Here is a 23075-nt window from a genome sequence, read left to right as displayed (position 1 = left end):
TTTGATAATTCATGTTAATGTAGAGATATAATTTTAATGTAATATAACATTTTCTCAATATTAATACAAGAATTAATGTGGCAATAATATATCATGTCAATTATAGTAACCTGAAACAAAAGTCGCCAACAGCAGCTGTTTATGTAAAATGCTGACATTAATGAACAATTTTCAACTTAAATGATGTCACATGCAATCAGGTGCCTTCTTCAACATCAGAATATGACCTTATACGAGGGTTGGAACTTTAATATTGGCAACTATTTATTTACAAGGAATACAAAAGTGATTCATGTCATCATGTTTTACAGTCCTTCGATATAGTCGCCAGCATTGTGTACAACCCGTTTCCAATGATATGGAAATCGCAGAATACCTGTAGTAGCGCCTGTTTTGTTGATAGTTTGAATGGACCGGTCTACTGCTGCAAGAATCTCAGGAACAGTTTGGAAGCAAGTGCCACGAAGTGGTTCCTTCATCTTAGGAATTAAGTCACAGTCACAAGGGCTTAGATCTGGAGTATGGTAAAGCACTTCCCAGCCCCATCGCTTGAACAAATCAGTCACAGCTTGCTCTGCATGCGGCCGAACATTGTCATGCAAAATGAGAGAAGCGTTCTGCAGAAAGTGTCGGCGTTGTTTTCTCAAAGCTGGTCGGAGATTGTGATCCAAAAATGAGCAGTAATACTGCACAGTGACGGTCTGTGTTAGGATGACACACATTGCTGGGGTTCTGACGAAATTTCGAACGTCATGGTGACCCCATTCGTTTGACTGGCGTTTCAGTTTTGGCTGGTACGATCGGGCCCAAGTCTCATCCAGCGCAATGATACGGCGTAAAAAAGCATCTCCTTCGTGCTCATAGCGCTCTAGGTGGGTTCAGGCAGCATCGTATCGTAGCCATTTCTGCATTTCCGTCAATTGATTTGGAACCCATCGTGAAGCATATTTTTCTCATGGACAGGCGTTCCTTCAAAATGTGCAGCACAGTCATATGCGCTAATCCTGTTTGTCCGGCCAGCTGACAAATCGTTTGGCGGCGATCACTGTCCATTAGTGCGGCAACAGCTTGCACGTCTGCACCACTGACACTCGGACGACCTGGCCGCAGTATGTCTGCCACGTTTTGGCGTCCTTCAATGAATGCTTTCACCCATCTTGCTACGGTTCTGTAAGGCAATGCAGATTCCCCGCAAGCCTTCTGATGACACTGTCATGCTGTACGACCTCTGGCACATTCAATTTTTATCCAACATCGTTGTTCTTGTTTTGAAAACATCCAGATAACACTTACTTTAGACCGCGAGCTAATACAAAAATCTGTTCTTTGCGTCACTCCGCATGCGCGTGACGTAGGCAGGACGAGTCTTTTTGCTGAGAGGTAAGGTAGGTATGTAGTTTACGTGTGGTATACGCGATATTCTTTGGTTTTGTTGTGTAGCGTTTTTTCAGCTGTGTTGCCACTATTAAAGTTCCAACCCTTGTATAATACATGTAATGTTTGGCAATGTTATTTTTATTTCATACTTTGTAAAACTTACAAATTTTTAATCAACAAATTAAAGCGTTAAACGGTTTTGTGTGGGCTCCGACCGCTTTATTCACATATGTATCCAAAAGATACTGCATATATGATACACATGCGGAAAATCACGAAAACAACCATTCAGCCAGCCCGTTCCTCAACGAGCTCCAAAGGTGCCAAAGCAAAAATTAGGGGAATTACTGTTTTGAGATGATAGACGATTGACGTGGGAGCAGAGACGCTGCTTCTGTTCAAAAAGAACTTTGACGAATCATTACTTGTTTAAATCTCTTAAATGTTAAATTTATGTAATAATCGCTTGTGTAATTAAAATGTCTTTTGTTAATTAATTTGTTCATCATTTAAAATCCCCATATAAATTTGTAAATTTCACAAAATTTCATATTTAGGCGTAATTTTAGTTGTAGAATCGAAACATGTAAAAAAATTGGTATGTTATTTCAGAAAAAGTACGATTTTGTGTCAAAATACCCATGTTAGAATAGTGCTATATATAAATCTATACATCCTAAGTCGCGCTTTTGAGACATGAAGAACGCAATTTGAATTTTGTCTATTGGCCCAGTAGAACGGGAGATATAGAACTGTCCCATTTTTTTTTTTTTTTTTTTTAGCAGTGTACATATGGTTTCAAAGCTTCTAAAGATCCTTCCTAAATCTTCAATTGGGTACAGAGATGCAATGGAAACAAATCTCAAGAATATTGTGCATCTTGATCCAAAGTTTTGTGCTGAAAATGCACTGGAAAAATTGTTTAAAATTATTTTTGTATCAACTGCATTAATTCTTAATATGTATGTGTAATCTCTAATATTTTAAACATTAAATAGAATTGAAACAAAATGCTTTTCATATTCCATTCAGCTACACATACAATGATATAACTGAAACATCAAAGAACATTTCTCATTTCTGGATTTAGAGAGTGAATCATCCTCTGAGTATTATTATATAAATTGTGTTTTATTTTAGTTAACATTAGCCATTAGCTTTAATTTGTGAAACCATTTATTTGAAATCAATTCTTACATTAAATTAGTTAGTTATTTGAGTAATTGTAGTACGATCCAATTGATCGCCATGTATTAGATACATTTACAGTATTTTAAAAAGTCAATAAATTACCATGTGATATTAAATATAAATTATGAAATACATATAAAGTACATATTTGTGCCAATGTATGGCATTTAAAATTGTTTTATCATTGCTATTTCAGTACTCTCATTGAAGGGGAAAAATGACCCCTTACCACCATTCTAGTGTTAAGGAGGTGCTTGGCAGCAGAATTTAACAACCCTCTGAGACTGCATCAGACAGTAAGATATCTAGCACCTGCCCTTGATAAGCCTTTTAAGTATATGTGGGAATTTATTAATTCAGGACTCAGATAAACATTAAGCATGTGCAAGAGATAGGCACAAGTATAATAAATACAATCAGGCTTAATCGTCTCAGTGCACGATAGAAGCAAGACAAAATTTAGTGAAACAACTTGCCTTTTGTCACCAATTTCATGCTACATAGCCAATAATGTATAGCAGATGCTATTAAGCTAGGCTAAAATTATGCTTTTCTGGTTCCAAGGAATTTCAATCAATATAGCAGATTGCGCTATTCCTTAACTTTTTGATTTGATCCAGCTTAATCATTTTTTGCAGGCTGTTTTTATTACAGTAATTTTATGAAAATTAAAGTTTCAACTTTCGATTACGTTGAAAAAAGTTTCTAATTCTGGAGCTGCAACATGATCTACAAAGTGAAAGCATAGTTTGATGCCTATTAAACAAAAAGTGGAATTGCTGCAAAAAATGGATAAACGTTTACCCGTCTCAAAATTATGAAATAAGTATGGCACTGGAAAGTCAACTCTATATGACATAAAAAAACAGAAAATGGAACTGTTTGAATTTTTTGTGGATTTTGATATCCCACTAACAATGAATAACAGAAAAATTATTCATTATGCTAAAAGTGCAAATTATGGCATAGTCATGATTGAATGGATCAGACAGCATTGCAGCGAGAACTTGCCATTGACGGGTCAAATACTAATGGCTCACGCTAAAATATTTCACTAAGAAATGAACTTAAAAACTGAGTGCACATCTTCGACGGGTTGATTAAAAAATTTTAAAAACGGCATGGTAAAAGGCAATTAAGAATTTCAGGTGAAAAAGCTTCAGCTGATACTGAAGCTGCTAAACTATTTACAGATGAATTCCTTAACAGTTAAAAGTTACCTCCAAAACAAATTTACACCGCTGATGAAACTGGTCTTTTCTGGGAATGAGGCTCGGTTAGAATTTGGTTGGTTTATCGAGACCTATGTGATGTACATATTGGTCTCAGTTGGTTTACTTGATGACGCAAAAATAGTCCTGATTGTAGACAATAGTTCGGCTCATTTAATTTTAGCGAAAGATAACGCATCTGTACTACGCTTTTCTCCAAACTGTGCCTCCATATTGGAATTAATAAGATCGTGGAAGGATGTATCTCCATATACTTTAAGAACTGCTTGGCATAATTTATGGCCAATAGCATATTTCGTGGTGAGGATGATGAAGATGATAGCCATGAATATAGCTATGAAGTTTTCAGATATCGCAAACCAAAGATTAAATTTTTCAATATATGAATTTTTTCAAGAAATGTGGAGAAGCGGAAATAAATGAAGATAATATAAGAGAAGTTTTTCAATGAGATGACAATGCCCCAATTATCAATAAATTAGCAGACAGTCAAATCAGTAGTATGTTTTAATACTGCTACCGACAGTGAAGAAAGTAACAGAGAAGTTACAGAAAATGAATAAATTTCGATTGACAAATACTGCTACCAATAGTGAAGAAAGTGACAGAGAAGTTACTGAAAACGAATAAATTTCGATTGACAAGTTCAGGAGTGTTTGTGGGCCCCCAAAAAATCCCCTGAAACTTTTATGGACTTACTACCAACATTTTGGTTAGGTTAGGTTATTTAATTACGGCAAAGCCTCTAGGGCTATCTGCCTAAGGGAAGGGATGCCTTCGTGGAGGACTTAAGGAAAACTGGCTCGTATACACGTTACACATGGGGAAAACCACGAAAACACCCAAGCGACATTTTGGAGTTTTGAGAAGGGGGGGGAGAGAAATGAAAAATTACAATTATGAAGCATTGAATGACCTAATTATAAAAGTTCAATGAATTACTTTTTTTGCAAAATTAATAACCATAAATTTTCAAATATATAAACTACTACATTTTATGTAAATATTTTAAATTACCTGAATTAATTCTTTAAAAAAAATTATCTAATTTCTGCTGCTTTTTTTTTATTTTCTGATGTTTGTGAGCTTGTCTTTCTTTTGTGGTGAACTTCATAATTGCAGGAAGTTTGACTTTTATTTTCCTCATTTACAGTTGAAGAAATTTCCTCGAGAACTGCACATGCAGAGGTAGAAGCAGCTTGCTTTTCTGCTAATGTAGAAGGTTTTTCAGAGACTTTTATAGGTGACTCATCTGAAATACATTTAAGCCCTCTTGACATGTTTTCCAAATTCTGTTCATATTCAGTAAGAGATCTTTGTGAATTGGATCAGTCATTGGATTTTTTGAGCCATATTTTTCACATGAGGTTTCTTTAGAAGCCATTAAATCATATTTAATAGTCTGCATCTAGGGAATCAATCTTAAGAGAGGTTCTATAGTCAGTGACAAGTGAATGCACTTTCCACTAATGGGCCATGGAAGCAGCTAAGACAGGATTTGAACAATTTAGCCAATGTAGGATACTTATAATCATTTGTGAAATCATCTTTTAAATTAAAAACTTTAGACCAATATTTATCAATTGTACACTTGACTTGATTTCCACTTTCATCAGATGTGTAGAGCATTTCTTTGGTGATATCAATATCACTCTGGTATAACTTTATTTCAGCTTCTACTTTTGACTTTTCATTACCACTAAAAATATGGGACATAAAAGATTATACTTTTTCAAAAGCTAATATTGTACTGGTTTTACCTCTTAGCTTTGGATCTAATGCTGTAAAACTAATTAGATATGAATTTTTAAGGGATAATTTCTGTTTCATATGCTGTGCTGTATTAGTATAAGCTTTCATCAGAGAAATTTGGAATTCTTTTGCTATTGGATGATTTTTTGATAATTTCTTCAGGAGAGTGGAAGCTTCTGCACCAGTAAATATTACTTTGCTAGGTAGATGGAATTCTGGATTTGTGATATCAACCTTTAATAAATCATTAAAAGATATGCACTCTATATTTTCTGGCTTCATAAAAAAAAGAGAAAAAATTTGCCAACAATTTATAAATACTGGAATGTATTAAATGAAGCATTGGTTTTTTTGTTTCAAATAATTTAATATATGTGTTGAACTCTGGTAATACTGCTGAATACAATGCCATATGCAATAAAGTTTTGTTTTGCATAACAAATAACCCATTTAGTATTCTTTTTTCCCAAGCTAAAGCATCCTTTGTGAGTTGTTGGGAATGCAAGCAAGAATACACCCCTTTAACAATTTTTTTCTGAGCTGCAGAAATATTTCTTTTATTGTATACAGTTTCAACATAAGAAAAATAATCCCCTTTATCAGTTTTATCCAAGTAGTGAAAATAAAATGCAATAAGAGCATCCCACAGATCTTTGATTCTTTCTAAAACACATAAAATGTACACCCACCTATGGTCTGGTCTCTTCAAGGGCTTAAGTTTTTTAATGGCAAGGGATTCACGTATTTTGAAAAATTTTTCTCTTTTACTGCAGCTTTTCATATCAAAATAGATGTCATCAAACAAATCTTCTAAGTATCTATCAAAACATGAAGCAAATTTTTTTTGCACAGTTATTAGCTGTGTGACATGTGTCACCATCAATATCTAATAAGAGGGGTGCTTTGTTTGATCGTAGTCTGGTTTCAACACCCTTTTTTTTTTCCACGCATGATGTTACATGAGTCCATTAATACACTAATTAAGTTTGCCCATGGAATATTATTATCTTCAATAGTATTAACAACTGCTTTAAAAACAGCTTCTGAATTGCAAGCGTCCATCTTTAGAGATGCAAAATGATGAACTACAACTTCATTTTGATTGTTGTCATAAAACTGCACCAATATTGCCAGTATACTTTCTTGAGCATTGGTAGTACTTTCATCCAAATTTAGAGAAAATGAAGTCTCCTTTAAAGTTTTAATGATATTTTCCTTAATAGTTTTTGCGAGCCCATGTTTCATCTTATAACATGCAGTAGTCCTGGACATTTCCAACGAGTTTAGTGCCGTCTGATCGCGGCTCAACTGTTTGCAGAGTTCAATTAAATTGGGAGCTACATTGAAAGAAAGAGAATTCTCGGCGATAAACAAAGTTATCAATACCTCTTGGCATGCTTTTCTTGTCACTAAATTCAATGGCCGAGCATCAGTCTCCAGTAAGTCATCAGTATTTTTTGAATTAGAATAATTACTTAAAGTCATTGAATGTCTAATGCACTTTGAATATTTTATGTGCGTCACAGTTTTAGAATGATTTGTGAAAGCCTTGAATCCTTCCCCACCATACTTCAGCAGTGAGTTACAAAAAACACAATATGCTTGTCCAGCAACATTTATTTTCTTGCACCATGTGCCGATGGTATCCCCATTACCATCTCTCCGTTCAATCTAATTCCACCTAAATGCATTCCGGACCGGACACCTTCTTCTAACTGTATAATATCACTATTTATATAGAGAAATTTCATAGTGAAATTCTCTTGCGTACATAAATAAAAAATATTTCAATAAAAGAAACGAAAAATTTACACGTGCATTAATAAATGAAATGAAAATTTTACACAGCGGAGAAAAAAAGTTTAGAAGCGATCAATGACAAATAGCTAATACGGCGAAAAATCCCCCTTCTCTACTTATTGGCGTCACACCAGTAGAGATAAGACCTTTGAACCCAGAGTCACGTGATCGCACATCTGGTCGAACGAAGTCTCTCCTTTTTTTTTCTGCCGCGCCTACTTGCCGAAAAGAATCTAGAAGAGAATGTCCGAGAACCGGGGGAATGAGTCATAACTCGCAATAAGGAAAGAACAAAAAAGAAGTTTTCCCCCCCTTTTCACGCATTATCACTGCCTTTCGAGAACGAAAGGAAAAGTTTTCACCACACACACTGACCTTGTGTTTTCTGCTTTCAAAGCAAACAAAATTACCCAGATCAAAATAAATAATTCATTATTATCCCTACTTCCTTTTGAACCACGATCCCTGGAATTTCCGGGTATCTAAGTTCAAAATCCCCGGAGCACAAACACTCCCTGATATATATATATATATATATATATTAATATAATTAATAATCCATAATTATTTATAATAAGAAAACTTCCCGTATAAAATCTCAAAGGAACAAAAATTTAATTTAAAGCCCTGAACGGAAAAAAAAAATTAGTCAGGATTTAAATTATTACTTTAAATATATAATAATTTCAAATTCTTGTTTAAAATTCTGAAAAGAAAAATCTTTAATCTAAACACACACACACACACACACACACACACACACACACACACACACACACACACACCAAAAAAAAAAAAAAAAAGGCTGCAACATTTAAATTCAAAGAGCATATCTAAATGAAGTGAACGTATCTAAAACCGTGAAAAAAATTATTCCTAAAAATTAAATTTATTATTAAAAAAAAAACATATATTCTCTTTGAATTTAAATGATAAATTAGTTCGCAGCAATAATAAAATCGACTTATCAAGGGAATAAACCAATCTACAATAAATTAACAACTAAATGAAAAGAGAGTTTCTATTTTTAGTTTTACTTTATTTATTCGAAGCATTTTTATCCCCAGGGAGTGCGGAGACTGTTGCCACTTGGAAGAATCAGGGGTGAAATTATGGTTTTCGCTGTTTTTAATTAATATCTCGGCTGATTAAAGTCGTAAGAAGATGAGACCGGTATCAATGGATTCGCAGAATTTTTTGGAATCGGGGAATACACGTTTTGAATTTCAACTCTGCGCCATTCCGTAGATATTCCAGAAAAAGATTATAGAATTTGGCACACAGCCATATCCTTAAAATAGGGAAAACCCCAGAAAGCCAACGTATACGGCCAAAATGGCGAGCCACGGACCTGATGAATCCAACGGTATGCTTCAGTATGCCCGAGGCCCAGCTGTTGCCGAGGAGATGCTATTACACCTAAACAAACAAACAGACAGACGCGCACAGACTTTAATGTAATAGGCACACTTTTTGAAACAACGGATTAAAGAATTTTTTTAATTACAAAATCTCCATGCTTGATTTCTTGCAAATAACACTTTGGTTAATAATTCTAATTCATATAATATACGAACCTTCATAAAGCTTTTTATACTTACAATTGCATTGCTAGCAACAGCATCCATAGCCTGAATTTTAGCTGTTGCAGCAGCTGCTGCAACAGCCGCTGCTGTAGGCATCGTGCTTGCTGTAGTTGGGGCCTGCAAGGCATTTGGCGGTGTTATAGCCTACAAAATCAAAATTATTAGGTTAGTAATTAAGATAATGAATTGTGAAATATAAAAAGATTGAAAAATAGATTCAAAAATCTTTTTTGAAACAAAATGCAATACTGATGGAATAATATAATGCAGCGGGTGTTAGTTACCTATTACATGTCTTATTGAATTTGAAAATGCTAAAAAAGCAAAATAATTTGCTTCAACAAAAACACAATTTCAACTGTATGTGCAAATTTTATTCAACTGTTTGAAATATTAATTATTACATGTATCTCATACTTTATTTCTAACATGACGTAATACTTGAAATTTTTCTTGTAGAAAAATTAATGATTTCTAAGAAAAGCTGTAAAAAATAATCATTTTGGAAATATTGCCCCCAATGTTAGTTTTATGTTGCTGGTAGTGAGAGGGCCAGCAACATAAATTTAACATTTTTTATTTTATGTTTGTCATTGTTTTCTTACCGCTTTGCGATTATTTGATTGCGATGTAGTGGCAACGATAAAAATAAGATGAATGTTCTTTTTGTAGTAACCTGTGGATTTCTTCAAGCAAAGGTAAGCAGAAATATTTTAAATCAAATATTGTTAAATGTTAAAGGTAAAAATAACAAAAAAGACAATTTCTAACCCCCCAATGATTATTTGCAGGCATGCTCATAGTATGCCTTTTGTACTGATAATCTGCTATTTTTGGCTCTATTATGTTTAGATACATTGTCTTAATTAACATCTGTGTCTGTACAAATCCTACCACGGTTTGATTAATACCACATTTATTTATTCAGTAGTAAGAAAGTTAGTTATGAAAAACAGAATTTAGTACTATCAGTAATAGTCACAGAAAGGGTTAATTGTAGATGCATATAACGACTATAAGAATATTCCCAAGTTACAAAATCTAAGCAAACAAAGAAGAAAAAAAAAATCTTAAATTCACTTTAATTTTTAGTGTACTATTCCATTGTTTTATTCATAACATTTTAAATATATCTATAAAGAGAGACCATTAAGCACACGAAATGAAGGAAGATGTAATTACTTAATTTAGCATGAATAGTTAAAAATTCTTTCATTTGAATGATATGACATTTGATTGCAGGAAAATTCTCTATTTTTTGGGGGGGGAGTTAACTGTTGTCTGCATATTCAAAAGGTAATCTAGTTAAAATTTTTCAGATAATTTAATTTCACTGTCCATATTTTAAATGCAGCTGGAACAGAAATTTACACCCCCTTTTTGCATGTGTGAATCTAGTGAGTTATCTGAAAGTATATAAAGATACCATGATTATTCAATTATTGAATTTATTTATAGTTTCACAACTGCCCTAAAATGCAAGACTGTCTCTGCATATTTTTTGGACGTCTGGTTACTTTAAGTACAACAAGTGCCTGTAATACTCCAAGTTAAGCAATTAGTGAGACTGATGAAAGGTGCATGAATTGGGGTCTAACTTTTTGTTGGCCCTTTTTAATTAAATAGTACAAAGGGGTTGAACAAATATTTGTTTAGAAGAAAAGTATGCAATCCACAACGTGGTTTTCATACATATCAATATAAAATAGTATTGAAATAAACGCGGTTACATAAAATAGTTATTTCAATATCAATGGCTCATGAAATTTCAACTACTCATTTTATAATTAAGAAAATGGGAAAGAGGAAGATATAAAGAATATCAAATATTTCTGCTCTTCGCTTTTTCTGTACAAAGTATAAAATAGTGACTGCACTGTATATAAAAATATTGAACAACTGCATTAGCTGTGAAGAAGGATGTCAAGTTTTAAATTATATTAATAAATTATTATATTTTGACACATATTATTATTTCTTTAAAGCTAGTTCTGATTTACAGGCAAAAGAATGGTTCTGTTAATCGGCGATTTCAAATTCCCATTAATTACAAGAATAGATATGTAAAATAAAATAAAGAACGTCATTATTTGAGTTGGTAAAAGGTCTGGATATAACAGTACTGTACGAACACAGTTAAAATTTTTTAAAAAGCACTTTTATTCAAAATAGAACTTTATATCTATCTTTTATGACGCCACAACAAAAGAAATCTGCTGTAATCCATAAAAGGAGTTTGACTGTTGAAAATTTAAGAATCATTAATTTAAAATAGTGCAAGATGGACTAAAAAAGGTAAATATATTTTTTTACCTTTAATATACATACAACATACTTACCCTTCCAACCCTTAAGTACTGCCCACCCAAATCAAACAAATTCATTGATGATATAGCATCCTGTGCTGACTGATAATTTTCATATTCTATAAATCCATAGCCTCTAAAAGATAAAATTATTATTGCATATATTTCAAATAAAATGCTAATATTCATGCAGAAAGATTTTAAAAAGTCAAATAAAATCTGATACTTACTTATGTTTCCCAGGTATTCCCCCACTTTGTAATTTACACATTTTTATTTTTCCAAAGGCTTCAAAAACACTAAAAAGCATAAAAGAAAAAAAATTACCTTACAAGGAATCCAATCCAAAATTACAGTGATAACAGTGCATTTTTTTAAACATGCTTTTACATACAGCACAAACAACCTCAAATATTCCTTCCTCCCCCTAAAAATAAAACAGTCACATACTAAATTATTTATGAAGAATTAATTTTAAAAAGTGAATGCAAAATGTTTACCACACAATTAACCAAAAGCAAAAGATCTTGAACACTTATCACAACCACTGTTGGAGGAGGGGGGGGGAATTCTTTCCAAAGAGAAATTCCAGCTGTGACACGATCCTCACTCTGATTAGAAGAAAAGGATACCAATGCATACCTGCCAACCTCTAAAGATAAAAATTCAGAAGATTTCTCCAAAATTCAGAAGAACACGAAGAATTAACATCATGCTTTGATATTAAAAAAATAACAATTTATACAAATAGAAAAAAGAAAATTGTACTTACATTAGTAAATCTCAATTAAGTAGTAACTAAAAAATTTATTAGGAAACGTAAAACAAGAACTTAATGTTGCACAAAAAAATCATTGCAATGAATTTAGAGTGCATTTTTTGGCTTTAGCCAAAAATTCTTTGGAAAATTTCCTGTCATAACAATTAGTTTCCTCATAACATTTAGCAATTAAAATGTTTTCTAGAGTTTTTGGTGAAATTGAAGAACGAAACATAGTTTTGACCGGCGTGATCGGCAGCGCTTAGCAGCACGTTGTGTTCGATGAGGAATGCAGTAAACAAACACTCTGCCAAAATGACATCAGCATCTGAATTTGAAAAAAAAAATTATCCACTTTCTTTGATGTTGTCGAAGACAAAGCATTAACTTCATGCTTTTTAGACTTAACATGCTTCACAATGTCGCTTCTTCCACTGTGACTTATTATGAAGTCACACACGCACACGTTGCAAAATGCAGTTATTTCCTCTGAAGTATTCTTTAATTGTTGGAAATTCGGCTTTGTAGGCAGGCCGAAAATATTGAGAATACTTTTTTTTTTTTTAACTCATTTGAAATGAGTGACATTTCGTAACGACGTATTAAAAAAATTCGTAGCACGTGCAAACAAACAAACAAACAAACAAACCAACCAAAAAAAAGAATGCGACAATCCATGCTCGCTGAGTAATTCCCTTCCTGCTGAAGTGAGCACGAAAAAAATAATCTGGTGCCCACAAAGAAAAGAGTGGGAGAAACAAGTTCAGCGCATTGGATTGGGTGGTTAAGCGGCGAGTTGGGAGAAACCGCAGGTTACTGGACTCGAAGTAGTCGGTAGTTGGCAGTAAAACACGATGCAATTGGTGAAAAATTCTAAAATTTCGACAAAAATCACTAAAAACACTTGAAAAAGGAAAAAAATCGTAAAAAATGGATTACGATCGTAAAATCGTAAAGACAAACGCATTTTCGTAAAAATTACGAAAAATTCATAAAAGTTGGCGGGTATGCCAATGCAAAATGTTAGGGCATCCGCCTTGACAATTCCCCCCAAAATGCTTAAACTTTTAAATAAAATTCTATCATCTTCATGGGTAATAAGAGTTACATTGCTACTAATAGAAGCATACAATATATAAAAAAATAATAATAAAAAAAAAAATCTTGGTACTGTCAGATAAAATCAAGAAAAGTTTCTGAAAGACCAGATCCAAGACCGCTTTACATATATTCCCCTCCCCATGAAGAATTCCTTCCAGAACTTCTATTTGGATATGACATACGACTTTGTACCTATTATTCTAGAACAATAAGACACATTTCACAAATAACTTCAAACAGCAAATGAAGAGTGAATAATTTAGCAGACATTGAAGTGAATGAGATGCAATAAAAGAAAAAGGCTTTAGAAAATTTTCTAATTACTTTTAAAGGCATTACAAATACAACCATATATGAGAAAATGTCAGAAAAATTTAAAAACTTATTTTTATTTTGTGAGTTCATAATGTTTATTTAAGTTTTAGAACTTTCAAGGTGGTAGATCGAATGACAGTGCATTTTATTAATGTTTACTTCATTTTGATATCTATCTGATAAACACTTAATGAACTAAAAAAAAAAAAAAAAATTATGGATCTATTTTTTTAAAGCCTTTAAAATAAAAAGGGGGAATACAGCTGAATGAAGCCAACTTATAAATATCAAGTAATTCTTAATGAAAAAATTACTATAAGAACAATTTTACACCAGAAAAACATGAATATTTTTGCCGCACTTCTGGTTAATGATAAAAGGGTCTTTGTTTTTTAATATTTTTATAATAATAATGGATTAAAAAAATACACCAACAATTAGAACTACTGCTATGAATATTACCACCTCCATCCACCAAAAATAAAGCGTTTAGCTATGTTTAATTATTTCAGACATTAAATTATATACAGAAATATTAAAAAAAAACATACCTCTGAATATCCTGTTCAGTAAGATCTTGATGAACAGATGCTACATATATGCGATTATATGTTTTTGCTTCTTCCATGATCTGTTCAATAATAGGAGCTGCCTGAGGCATGTTACTAGGACGCCCAACCTACAACGACAATAAAATTTACACCTTACACCAATATCTAACAATTTTAACATTATACCTGTACAGATGTCAATTTTTTAATCTCCAGGATAAATTGCGTTAATAATGAAGCGGATAGTATACTTGGACCTATCAAAACTGAATAAAGTAAAGCAATTATCTATACAATACCTACTTTACTCTTACACTACCTTTCATTCTAAGTATAAACCAAAACAGTACGCAAGATGCATTACTATTAAATGCAAACTAACATGCAACACAAAAGTAAAACTAATCTGAAAATAAACTTCCTAAAATTTACCAAATATTTAATATATGCATATCTGCCAACCTATGACACTCAAAAATCAGGAGATTTTCACAATGTTAAAAAGACTTTTTAAATGATAAAAATATAGTTTTTAATAATGAATTAACTTTAAATAGTTACTAATTCTTAAATGCAAGCAACACAAAAATACCTTACACATAAAAAACATTTTTATTACTTGCATCGTTTAAGATAACAACAATAACAAAACAAAAAAAAAAAAAAAAAAAAAAGCCATTTTAATCAATTTTCATACAAATGTTATGAACAGTGACAGATTTTGCTTTCGTATTCAGAATGTTATGAACGGTGGCAGATTCGTGCTTAGATAAACTTACAGTAATCGGGAAAATGTTTCGTGTGTTGAGCAATATTTTTTATTTATTTTTTATTTTGAGAGAAATTTGTATCAGGTTTACGTTTATATTTTTAAATATTATTTTGAGAACTGCCAGTTGAATTGATGAATGGTGCAGAAATTATTTTTCTCAAACCTATTTTTAACAATGGAAGTTGTAACTACATCTCCATTTACTTTAGGTATTTTATAATTTTCGATAGAGCCTTTTATCTTACTCGATAGAGTAAGATAAAAGATATACGATAGAGTAAGATAAGAGATATTACTTCGATAGAGCATTTACTTCTTCTTTAAAAAATGCAAAAAGTGGGTTCCATTGATCAAGGATTCTAGATAAACATTTCTTTAAAGACAGCCAGCATGTACACAGATGTTTCAAAAATTTTTCTCATTTCAGTATTTTGCAGTTGTTGGAACTGTTTCAATTTTTCCTTCCTTTTTTAGAACTCCTTTCAAGATAATAATAAATATCAACAATGTTTTCATCCACATAACTAAAGAACATCCAAATAACAGCCTTGAGCTTAACAATAACAGCTTGCTAGATATATGCTAGATGACATGCAGTGGAGCTCGATGCCCATTGGAGAACGACATTTCTGGATACGTATGCTCTCACTCACAAAGCAGAAATTCTCATCTGATTAGCAAGGTTTTGTTTCAGATATAATCTAGAGAAAATTCAACTGCTTTCAGATGTCCAAAATCACTTTTTTTTTTGTTCATATAACAAAGTATTAAGCCAAATTCCATAAAAATCGTGAGAAATTTTAAGAATAAGAAAAAGTCGGGAGAAATATATTGTAAATCGGGTTGGCGGGAGAGCAGTCGAAAATCGGGAGTCTCCCGCCTAAATCGGAAGAGTTGGCAACTCTGTATATATATATGATAAAAAACTTGAAACACTTATAATACTTACACACATTTTAAAGAAAATTTACACCAATATCTAACAATTTTAACATTATACTAGAAAATTCTCTTTATATACAAGCAGTTCAAAAATGTAGTATATTTAATTCTCACTTTAAATGAAATTTTGGAGTTATAATTACACATTAAAAGCTATAAAATAAAAATGACAATATATATATATATTTGAAATTTTTTGCATATCTTGCCTATATATTTATTTCTCTGTCTTTAACATCTTTTCTAAATTTACCTGCTTTTGTAAACGAATGCATATTTTATTCTACTGGTTTCTGCTTTATCAGCTAGTATTTTTAACATTATCTCTTTGAACTTTTTAATATATATAATATTAAAATAAACACATAAAGTAAGAAATTCAGAACTAATTTTTCACAAAGACCAAAAATTGAAATTCATAATTAATAAATTTCAAATAATTCTATTAATACAACAAAAATTAAAAATTTTAAAACCAAAACTTTAAACCAAGCAATACCCCAATTCAAAAAATTTAAAGAAAAAAGAACTTTACATGTTTATATTTTGTTTTTAAAAAAATTGTTTTGTAATTACGAAATAATATATAATCTCTCAATATACTTTCCTCTCCATCTTTGAATTTTCAAATTTGATTTTGAGGATTTTTGTTGTCCTTTATCGAGTGCAGCAAAGATGTAAAGAAGAAACTGCTGATTTTATTTTAGTAATATGAATGTTAACACTAACTCCAGCAATGACATAAGATGTGCTGAGATAGATATAGAAAATGAATGATTAAAATTGTCTATTTTCAAAATCTTTATTAATGGTAAAATTTCTTTCTACAGATGTCTTCCCATGCAACAAGGTTAGAATCATTTTTGCAGTTTTCCAAGTTTGTGAAAAGAACAAAAATAATAGAAAAATTACAGCAAATTGCAAAGTGTTTTAACTAACCAGACTACATTGGACTTTTGAATAGAGATCTATTTTTATTAAACTCAATGACTGCAGATAAAAGCTGCTTGAACTATGATCTTGACCTTACGGTACAATTTCAACGGAGACAGACAATATTTTTATTACTGCACCTGATTTGAAAGGCTAGAAAAGCGAGCAATCAAGCACAAGTAAGTTTCATTCTGGGATGGCTCACTGTTCCTTATTATTTACAACATTAATCTGTGATGGCTCCATTATAAACTGCATGATTTGAACTAGATATTCATCAAAAATATTAATTCACACTCAGAAGAGAAGTCATAAAAGAGAGACAATTCTCAGATGAGCAAAATTAAGGACCTTATTCAAATGTGGTTGAAATTGAGAATTTTTAAGTACCAAAAATCATCCCCCCCAAAAAAAAAACACCTAAGGACTTTTATGACCATGCAAATCCTGAGACTACATATTGAGAAATACAACAAATCTTATTCAGAGGCCGTCTGCAATGTAGAAGTAGCAAAAGAAATAGAGAATAGTTATTAAAAATTGATAAAGGAATTTAAAAAGTGAAATTTTAATAACCCATATATTGTTTAAAGTAATTCCTATTAACCCTCTCAGCGTTATGGCCAGAAAATCCTGTAGAGAAGGCTGCCTTTTATTTTCATTACAAATGAAAATTTCTACTAGCTTTTAATGTATTTGATTTCGGTTTGGATGTATTTTGAGAAAAAAATGAATCAAGGTACAAAATGAGAGATTCATTTTTTAATTAAAATCAAGAAAATGCCACTTATTCATTGATGTATGTACATAATTTTTTTTCCAAATTAAATGAATAGTTACAACTTATTAAACCTCGTTATTGATCATGAACAATTCGTTAAATTCAAATTCAGCTGCACATCTATGAACAGGAAATAAACAATATTTAGTTTTGTTTTCTGTCCTGCTAAAAACAAGACAAAAAAAAAAAAAAAAATGCAGAAGGGGAAAAAAACTCAGCATCCGTATTCACGACCAACTACAACTATTACTTTGTGGTTAATATCAAACTATTCAATTAATAAAATTTTTTCCTGAGTCAAAGCATTTATAATGGACAACAAACTCCTTCCGGAAAACAAAGAATATTTCATTTTGGCCTATTTTAACAGGGTTGCCACTTAAAAAGGAGAATGAAATTCCCTGGGTTTTCTAGGTGTGTTTTAAGAAAATTCCAGTCTATCCGTATAGTGCATGTTAGTTGTGCTAAAGGTTAAATTAATTATGGTGCCACTTGATAACACAAAAATTTTCTAATTGCATATGACTTCAAACAAAGTACATTACCCAAACAATTACTATTATGACTACAACAGGAGTTATTTTCCATTTCCCCCAATAACTTTCATTTACAAAAGAAATTAAATACGTACAATGCATTCCATCTAAAACAAAATCAGAAATGAAATTCGTTGATTTTTCAAAGCAATGTATGAATTTTTAAACATAAGATTTTCTCCACCATTAATTGTGATAAAATTATGTCAGGAATGATATTAAAAGGTATTATACATAAATTATGGAATGGAAGTTATTGTTCACAAACTGGCAGTGAGGGGCCCATTTATATCTATCCTATTAAATAATATATAATTGGCAAACAATCACCTCAGTGATATTTCAACACTTGGCTAAATTCTGAAAGGTTAAAAATGCAATTTTGATTTTCTGATGCAAAAACATTAATATAAACATACATAATATGTTAAATGTAAATTTTTAATATAATTAAAAATAAGACATTTAATATATTTAAACAAAACATTAATAGAAAAAATGTTAATGAAAAATGAGCACTAAATTAGATTTCTTGTTTTAACTCTGCAATCTGCAAGTCAATTGAAGAGAAACATCTCTGCTCAATTTTTTTTTTTTAACTCCAAAATTTTAACCTGTGCTTTCCTTTTTTCTAACAATATTTTTTTATGTTTATTATCACACAGTTTTATGTTTTCAAGTGCTCAGTGATATGCACCACGAGCAGATCTGGCACATTGTAACATATTAGAAGTTACATTAATAGTCATCACACCTCCATTTACTTTTATAGTATCATAAACAGTTCGCATTGCTGTTAAAGAATTTTCCTGGAGATTTTCTACCAAAATATCATTATTAACTGAAAAACCACTTTCTACTGTGGCATTGCCATGTGATAAAATTAGAACTAGTTTTACAACACTCCAAAGTTCTTTTAAAATCTGAGTTATTAATCAAGTCCTCGTAAAAGTGATCAAGTCACATCGCAACATAATTAACAAAATCTTTCTAAACACCCTTACTTCTGAATAGTAATTCATTAAACTGCAATTTTGACTTATCTGCAACTGTGGAATTTATCCAATCACTTTCATACAGTATATGCAGTAACCTCTCCATCCTTTTCTCACATAAAAATTCATTAGACGTAATGAACTTAGGATCTAATAAAGAAATGTATTTAACTAAGCTATATTTCAATGGGCTTCTTTCAAATATTTTTGATACCAGCTTAACAAAAAATGTTCTGCACTGAGTTCTGAATTCTCTTTTGTTAAGATCAGATACTCGACTTTTAGCTAAACTCACACCAGCAGCAAGACCCACATCTATATCTGCAACATTACAATAAATGTTTTAATCCAGAATATCTATTTTTATCAGTTTTCCAGGAGTTTTTGCCTCTCACAGTATATCTCTTTTGACAAATTTGGAGAGAAGATGACTTAGCATACTATGGAAAGTTGTATACAGAAAGGGGCACAAAGGATCAGCTGTCTGAAATGACTTTAGAAATGGATGTAGAACTCCTGCAACAGAAACAAAAAGAGAGATTTTTGCCTAAAGTAGCTTATCTTTAGCAGCTTCTCTCAATCTTTCAACTGACAGTTTTGGGTAGTTTAGATGATTCTACATATTTTTTCACATGAGGAAAAATATCAATAGTTCTCTCTCAGCAACAGGTACGTTTTCACACAGTCTTACTTCACAAAACTTTAGCAGAAAAGTTGTACAGTTAGTGACGGCAATGTAGTCTGCTCGCCGAGCAGGACTATCTTTAAATACTCTATGCATATTTTTAAATAATGCACTTAAATTCCAGTCAGTAGCTTTATGGCCAGCTCTAAAGGCACCATGAACAACATGCAAACCATAGGATACAATCTAATATATGGCAGGCATCATTATTTGCTAAATTTTCCTTCAAATCTCTGAGGAATTTAGGATTGACATTTGGTCCATCCAATGATACTTGCAGCAATTTCTTTTTATCTAGTTCTGAGGTTCCGTCAAAGAAACTTTTCAGAAGGTCATTGGCAGATGTATGTCCCCCCAAAAAACAGATGTGAGGTATCTTGTACTGACTTCATTACTCACACTGTACCAAAATCTAACAAAAAGGTCCATTTGACCTCTCTGGACAATTCTATTTAATGCTTCATCAAAGCAAATTACAAATTCAGTGTTTTTATGATCAGAAATGAGCATCTTTTTGAAGTATGGAGCTGAACCAAATGACACTAAATATGACATTTTCGTAAGTCTCAGGGTCATAGCTTTAGCTTTATTGCTGTCATCAAACATTTTCCGAACATTTCCACTTCAAGATTTCAGTCTTCTGCTTTTTAAACTTTTTAGTAGGACTATAACTGCTTTTAGAAGGCTAAAACTTACTTCTTACGTGAATTTCAACTTCCCCAGCAGTATCATATGGTAAAATATCATTATCGTTATTTAAAACAGTGCCATTCCTTTCTTCTTCCGTCACTAGCCTCTGCAATTTCTGGGGGAACAACAACAATATCAGTTTCATTCTGTTCATCATTATCATCATCTGTTTCTTCATCAAAAAATCCTTGAAAGGCTTCTTCTAATATAAGATACCTCGCTCTAGGCTTTTTTAAAAAACCAGAAACTGAACCAGAACATCGAAAGGAATGAGTGAAAAAGGAGATTGACCACCCGTTTCCTGCTGACGTTGCATCAACGCAACACGTTTCCCTTCCTTCCCAACGTTTTCCCTTCCTTCCCAACACCAATATAAACATCTGAGTGATGTAATGTTCTGATAAACGGTGACCTTAACGAAAAGTAGATCACTCATAAAGAGGACAATTCTTTCGTTAAATATTTTTAGCAAAAATACCCGGTCGAAAACTTTGCTTAAAGTATGAGATTAATTATTATAAACAAAATGATTGTTGAAGGCAAATATTTTTTTACAGAAATAATCTTCATAATATTTTCTACACAAAATCATCTGCTGGTATAAAATATCTTAGGTAGTTATATTTATATACGCATTTATTTTGACCGTTGCGTCAACGCAACACCAGCGGCTAATGGGTTAAGCAAGTACAGGATTGATGATTTATTTTTACTACATGAAGTGTATTAAAAAAAAGAGGGGACAAACATTTTAATATTTAATGTTTGTTTCTGAATTCGGCCACAAGTTTTATTGCCGTTTATTACTCAAAAATAAATTTTAAATGTGAATTATTTAAAAATCAAAACAACGGAAAACAGAATTCATAAAAAATGGGGGGGGGGAAATATTTTGACATTTACAAAACAAAGTCAATATTTTTAATGAAATTTATAAAGTATCAGATTTTTTGCGTAATTTCGAAGTCTGATAATAATAATATATACACGCCACCAACGATGTTAAAAAGATTAACACTTCAATTTGACTTGTTTCACTACTTCACATTCAATCTGCCCCACGGCCTTACATTGAAACAACCAGAACCGCCCAAAAATAGCTGAGATTGCAATCGTTTCCCTCCCCCTAAGATATGCAGCAGCAGGTGAAGTTTCCCCAAATGCATTGTATCAGTTTACTGCAGAGAGCTTGCCCTAAGAGGTTTCTTATATTTTGGTTGATCATGGCATTTCGCTGTTACTCTTTTGTGGTACAGTGTGCTTTTAAACTTTAACAGGGTTCATAGCCACATTTTAGTTAAAAAAATAAGCACCTATAAGCACTTTTCAAGCACATTTTAAGAAAAAAAATAAGCACCTATATAATTACATTATACACAACTGCATAACTTCAAAAATTAGACTCGTAATTTAAAATATGAGAAATACAGTATTTATTAAGAGAGCATAAGCATGGGGGACAAGAGAATAAGCATGGGCAGAGAAAGGGGGAACCTCAACCATGGAAAATAATTACTTTTTTTAAATTTTAAATAACAGTTCAATTTACAGAACTAGTTTACAATAAGAGAAAAAAACTATACACAACTAAACTATATTACAAGATTTAATGATGAAATTTCAGTTCAAAATAGAGGAAATAAATAATAATAAGGCATATTTATTCTATTCGCTTGTAACTTAATAATAAATGCAATTTATTTTTCCACTCATATTGATATTTAACTAATTTAAATCTAAATTCTGAACATTTTCTAAATTTTCATCGTATATCAGTTTTCCCTTAACAGATATTGCAAGCAAAGTAATTTAAGTAAAAAAAGAGGAACATTTCTAAAATCAGAAGACAGAAATTTGCTTCATGCAGTCATTCTTTAACAGTAAAAGCTAAACTACCCGCATACTCGAAAATTGGCGAATATTCGGACAGTCAAGCGTAACTTGAAAAAGAGGAGCGGAGGGGGGGGATAGACTGTAGCTGTTCTTTAGATTTTTCTGCTAAATAAATGCTTTTGACATTTCGATATGTGCATCATATAAAAACAAACCAACGGAACAGAAAAATATTCTGCTTAAAAAGCACAGTAAAACTCTTTTAAGTGTTCATAAACAAATCTCGGACCGAACATCAAAATCAATTATCTCTGCAAAATATAGCAAACGTTATTGCGCAATATGTGCGCCATAATTCTTCCCTACATGATATTATGCAATCGGATTCAATAGCTGCCGATACTGGGAGAATAAAGAACTAAATCAAGGAAAAGAAAGACTTACTAATCTGAGGTGTTTCTGATTCTAATTTTCAACAGACTGTATTAAATTTCTGGAATAGAATCAATCTTCGCTTGGGTTGGGTAGACCGCAAAAACTTTTAGTCCTATTCAATCCAGATTGGGCAGTGACAAAAAAAGTCCGCTGTTTCAATATTAGAGATTTTGCGGAGAAACTCCCAACCTCCGTACTGTATAATGTATTGGCAAAGAAAATGAAATTATTTTGACTATTCGATTGCTTTCCTTTTATTTAAGCCATTCCGAATATTATTCCTTAGAAACCTAATCTGTGTTAAAACACAACCATTTTTGGAAGTTTACTATACTTCAGCAGTTACTGCAATTATATTATTTTAAATATTCATACATATGCTCATAATATAAGCATAACGATCATAATAGACACGAACATGAACTGAACACGCGGAACGAGAATGCAAATTATTAAAATCTTGATAGAAATTCAAACGTGTGTAGTATTTGGGTGGGAGGAA

The 23075-nt window shown here is 31.9% G+C and overlaps 1 protein-coding gene and 1 pseudogene across 3 annotated transcripts in view; both read right to left on the bottom strand.

The window, feature by feature from the left end:
* hfp (Poly(U)-binding-splicing factor hfp) overlaps positions 1-23075 on the bottom strand; it is an 84441-nt gene that overhangs the window by 24383 nt on the left and 36983 nt on the right. For all 3 annotated transcript variants that reach the window (XM_085819165.1, XM_085819166.1, XM_085819167.1), the window contains 4 exons: positions 13972-14099; positions 11475-11543; positions 11278-11380; positions 8954-9082 (listed from right to left, as the gene is read on the bottom strand). In XM_085819165.1, the coding sequence (XP_085675291.1) occupies positions 8954-9082; positions 11278-11380; positions 11475-11543; positions 13972-14099 (429 nt within the window). The remainder of the gene's footprint in view (positions 1-8953; positions 9083-11277; positions 11381-11474; positions 11544-13971; positions 14100-23075) is intronic.
* On the bottom strand, positions 14106-21830 carry LOC146996899 (uncharacterized; annotated as a pseudogene).

The sequence above is a fragment of the Stegodyphus dumicola genome, chromosome 6 (assembly GCF_044657685.1).
Source record: "Stegodyphus dumicola isolate Sdum_Otavi_A_Nest chromosome 6, ASM4465768v1".
Lineage (NCBI taxonomy): Eukaryota > Metazoa > Arthropoda > Arachnida > Araneae > Eresidae > Stegodyphus > Stegodyphus dumicola.
The sequence above is the reverse complement of the archived record's forward strand: the minus strand, read 5'-3'. Positions and strand labels throughout refer to the sequence as shown.